A 5,188-nucleotide genomic window follows, 5' to 3' on the forward strand; every position below is an offset into this window, starting at 1 on the left:
GAACATTAGTGGCCACATAAAAAATTTTGGGGATACAGACTAATTGAGAGACCGATGTGACTAACATTTAAAAAAAGTCAAGGACAAACTTGCCAATTTATGTCGTAGAGTAACCAAAGTGGTTGACTGTATCTTTCACGGACTGAAGTTACCATTCACTTGTGATTTGTGTGTATATTATCTATGGTTCTATCTACCTTTCTCTTTTAACAAGGAAATATGTAGATTAAAAAATTATTTATTTAATTGAATCAATTACTCACTGTGACCACATGGAAAATTAAAGAAGAAATAAATATTTCAAAGCTGCCACATTAATAACCAATTGATAGAAGTAGAAAAAAAATGGAACAGACAAATGATAATAAATGCCTATTATATTTATGATTTATATATATGATATTTATTTAACTAAGAGAAATGATGTAGTGGATCAACACCGCTTAAGAAAGTAGTTGGGGGTTTAATTCTCGACTCATGTGAATGAAAACACTCATTGGTCAACCTCTCTTGCTTGGTGCACTGATGATAAGGCAATGTATTAGTCTTACACCTATAGCTGTAGTGATACCATGGATAATTTTTTTTTACCTCTTTGTCAAAAAAAATAAAGCACACCTTACCATATTAATGTGGTAGTTATTAATAATTCAATTCAAGAAAATAATTATTGCGAGCAATTAATTCATTGAATTCAATCCTATGACTCTATGGGTTATTATTAATTAATGTGACAATGTCCATTTAATTCTCACACGTAAGCCATAAATGTTATGAAAAAAAAAACTAAAGAAAAACTCCTATATAATGACTCACAACACTCATTGCAAATCACCTTATCCACATAAGAACCTTCAACTCACTCCCCCTCTCAATCTCCACAATCACCCAGCCCAGTTTCTTCACCATGGCCAATACAAACTACTCTAGCCATGCTTCCTTCGTTGTTTCAATTGATTATTACGCCCGAGCGATCGAAAAATATTGTACTCTAGTTATATTAACTCCTAGGAAAATTGGTGACAATAACCAAACCAAGGTTCGTGTCACTTATGAAGGTGTGAATCCTTCATCTAAACCAACTGTGAATCGTACTAAGAATGACATTGTTTTTGGTCATCAGATCAATGAACATTATGATGGTAAGATTCGTAGTGGTCCACACATAAAAAATGGACCATATACGTGCCGAAAGTGCGAAAAACAATTTGTGACATCTCAACACTTTGCTTCGCATGCCCGTGCGGATCACTACAAGTATGAAAGCAAAGACCAGAGGAGGAAGAGAACTTTATCAAAATTTCGAAGGAGAAATTTTTCCCTTCAAAAGGTTAGTGGTGGACTTACTGTCGTTCCCATTCCTTTTGAGGGTGCAGGGACATCAAGGGTTTCTAGTGAAGAAGACCCTACTCATGGAATGGAAGCTCTTGGTGATGGATTAGCTGGTGAAAAAATAAAATTAGAGCCTTCTGCATAATTTCTCTAATGTGTTTGAATAATGTCAGTTTTTAGGGTTTCGTATCCTTGTGTCGTTTGTAGTGTTGGTGTTGTTGTTAGGGTCAGACAGCCAATGTTAAGGGCTTTAATATTTATGCAATTGTGCTTATGAACTTTTATGTATGACCTATCACCATCAGCATTTTGGTTTTTTTGCTGCTTTGACTTTTATCTGTTTTGACTCAATGATTAGTCTTTCAATTTTTCAGTAATATATCAGTGTTTTGGTATGTCATTAAATACTAGATTCAAGTTGATATGAATTATAGCTTCATTTTACTTTCTAGATAACATCCTTTCAAAGTCTAAATTTTTTTTGTGAATGAAAATTATATTAAGGACTAATCTCAAGTAAAATAACACTTACAAACCAAGTTACATACCCAATACATTATAGGCTAGAATGTCTTCAAGCTAAAATCTTATACTGAATTGTTATATTAGACTATGAGTTGGGTGTGACACCGGATGGAGAATATTTTTGATGGTGAGTTTTTTTTATATATAATGGGGTTTGTCTTGGATGACTACTTTAAATGGTGGCCTTGCTTCTTAGATACTTGTGTATTTTGTTTTAGCCCCTTCTCACTTGCTCCCTTGTGTAGCAATCGAGTTTTCTAATATTTTTATCTTTTTTTCATTTTGTATTTCCTCTTTTGTTCCGGTTAGTACAACCATGTGCTCCCAATTATATAAATTTTTCGCATATAAAAAATTATATGCTCGCTTGATTTAAATTAAATAAACATTAGAAATTGAAAAGAAAAAAAGAAAGAAAAATTTAGTCACCCACACCAAAAAATTTCCTTAGATCTCTGAATAGTTAAAACTCGAACTTCAACGTTTTTTTTAACCTTGATAGAGATGTGTGCTCTAGTATTGCGCTAAGTGTACTATCATACTTCCCTGATGCTAGATTCCCCCTTGAAACCCTTATTCTTGAAATAAATTTGGCAAAAGAATAGCTATTCTAAAGGAAGACACTACACTGCGTTATGAACTCCATAAGAGTCCAACTATCATACATCCACATATGGTTTTGGCAGCAACGTCGAATTCAACTGAAAAATCATAGGAGGAGGTGGGTGACAACAAAAATGACAATGAGTGGTGATAGAGAGAAGGAGATGAAAAAGAAAATAAGTGACGATATAAAGATAACTACAATATGCATATTGTCATTGATAGTGCCTTGCGATAACAAGTCACACAAATTCAAAATACGTCATAAAATTTAATGTTTCAACCATTTTTCACTTGTTTATGATGAAGAACATGTTGGAGATATTGTCGATATAAAATCGCCCAAAAGATCACCCAAAATACTAGTTTATATAATACTTGAATGAGTTAACGCTTGGCGCGTGCGCGCACACACACACACAAATAAATATATATATAGAAAAAGATTCGCATCACTTTGAATTATATTGTTTTCTAATGCTTCATACTTGTCGTAGTTAAAAGTTATAACAAGTGTATGCTTATGGTATATAATTCTAATTCAAATTGTATTGTTTTTTAATCATATTACTTAAATTATGATTAAAATATATGTTAAGCTTATGTTATTTTTTCAATTAATGAATTATTGGATTTTGTATAAAGGTTAGTTAATTTTTTTTTATTTAATTTTAACCTAGATGACAATTTGGGTGGAATCTCTATAGTATTTTTTTTTTTTGAAAATTGAAGCAAACCAGGCAAAGTACAATTTACATGAAGCTGAGAAACAAAAAACCCACCACCAACCCGCAAAATGGCAAAAGCGTAATCCCAAGAAAGAACCTCATTAAAACCTTACTAGGAAAAACCCATTGGGATAAAAACCTAGCAAAGAAAAAGAGTACCACAATCTTGGGACAGCCATTTTGCATCAAGATACAATAAGAATCAGCCCCTACAATCATGAAAAAAACTCCAGGAGTGCCAGACTGTTTATTTTCGTTTAACAGCAGTGACAACAACAACAGAACATCACAGGCATGGAATCTCTATAGTATTAACTATGAAGTCTAATGCAAAAAAAAACTATGAATTCGAAGAAATATACCATGGCAGAATCTTTTGAAGTGGGTGAGTTCCAATAATTATATTTAAAAGGAGTTTTTAAATAAGTGTTTCTAATTTTTTTTTACATGGAAATGTTAAAATGGTAAATTAATATGCTAATTAAATGATCATATAAGAATTCCTTGAAAGGGTCGTCCGTGGAGGTAAAAAATGTATTAGTATTTTTAGATTAAGTAGTCTATTCCTATTAAAACCTTTTATATATTTATCGTTGACATACTAAAACTTTATATCCTTATCGTAAGGAATTTGAAAAAATTGAATATTAATGCACAAAATGAAAGCAATCAATTAAAGAGATTAATTGCTTAAGGTGAAAATTGTGATTTTCTCCTTAGATCTTTTAATAACCTATTGATAATGTAGTGAGTTGTTGATAAAAAATCGATGCAACATGACCAAAATAAGCACAAGTCAAAACATGACCACGTTCTTGGTCATATCCATTTTAAAGGCTTGTTACCGAAGTATTTTTTACCTGACTCACTAAGATTAAGAAAATTAGTAAATCAGAAATAACTCATGACTTTGGTACGTTTTGGGTTTTATTAACAACATCTTAAATGTTATGCATGATCCAACAATGAATAAATCAGGAATACCCATTCTACGGAGACTGATCAGAGTTTCCGGCTTGCAGACTTCTCCAAATACATTTTTTCTTTGTTTCCATGTTTTCCTTCACTTTTCCATTTTTCCAATCGTGACTTACCTATTGCAAATTTTGAACATGTGACTTTTGTAAAGAAAGTGTAACAAAGTAGGCACAGTTTATAGCTAGAAAACATAGTAAAAAATACTATGACCATAAAGTCGACACTCGTCACCTTGCCACACTTAAACTAAGCTTGTCCTCAAGAAGACACTCAGACTATCCGCAAATAAAAATATTCAAACACTGGCAGCCTCACTACAATGGCAGCATCTACTCTCATGCAACCAACCAAGTTTGGTCGCAGCAACACTTTGCAGCTGAAATATACTCAATCCATTTCTAAGGCTTTTGGGTTGGAGCCCTCTACAGCTAAGGTCTCATGTTCCTTATGTTGAGAATTCAAGTACGGAGTTTGTAAGACCCAAGTTTTTAAGCTTAGAATAAGTGGAAGAGATTTCCATTTACGATTAGGCTTGATGTATCGTGAAGGAAAACCTGAACAAGAGTTTATCGAATGGAAGATATTTATGAAGGAGAAAGTTCAGGAAAAGTCTAAGGATAGTATTAAAGTCGATATAAGTTATAACGTGAGTCTTATTCGCTTACGCCTAGGTCAAGAGCGTTAGTAAACGATTAATTTACCCTTAAAGCACTATAGGAACTAATTCCAAAAATCTTCAGAGGAATGTTAGAATTTCTCTTAATCATTTCTATGACAAGCGTTTCAATACGAAACCCTAGAATGTACGAACATCAAATTCCAATACTCGGAAGTTTGCCGAAACCGAATCACTGATAGTCCAAGAACCCTAAAATCAACGGACGAAGAAGACTTTTTCTATTCGGAGCTTCAAACGAAGATTCCACACGCATACACCTATTTCTCTCGATGTTTCTAATCTTTCTTCAGAAGGAAGTTTTCTCATCCGACATCAATTGCAAAAAGTAGTTTTGCGGTATATT

General features: G+C 33.0%; 1 protein-coding gene across 1 annotated transcript; it reads left to right on the forward strand.

The window, feature by feature from the left end:
* The first annotated feature begins 907 nt into the window (after window positions 1-907).
* Window positions 908-1,477, forward strand: LOC130712376 (uncharacterized). The gene has a single exon (XM_057562212.1). The coding sequence runs from the start codon at window positions 908-910 to the stop codon at window positions 1,475-1,477; it is 570 nt and encodes a 189-aa protein (XP_057418195.1).
* The last annotated feature ends 3,711 nt before the right edge of the window (window positions 1,478-5,188 follow it).

The sequence above is a fragment of the Lotus japonicus genome, chromosome 4, assembly GCF_012489685.1.
Source record: "Lotus japonicus ecotype B-129 chromosome 4, LjGifu_v1.2".
Lineage (NCBI taxonomy): Eukaryota > Viridiplantae > Streptophyta > Magnoliopsida > Fabales > Fabaceae > Lotus > Lotus japonicus.

Bases quoted from the DNA above. Each gene is read 5' to 3' on its own strand.
- LOC130712376 (XM_057562212.1), top strand. From the start codon at position 908: ATGGCCAATACAAACTACTCTAGCCATGCTTCCTTCGTTGTTTCAATT.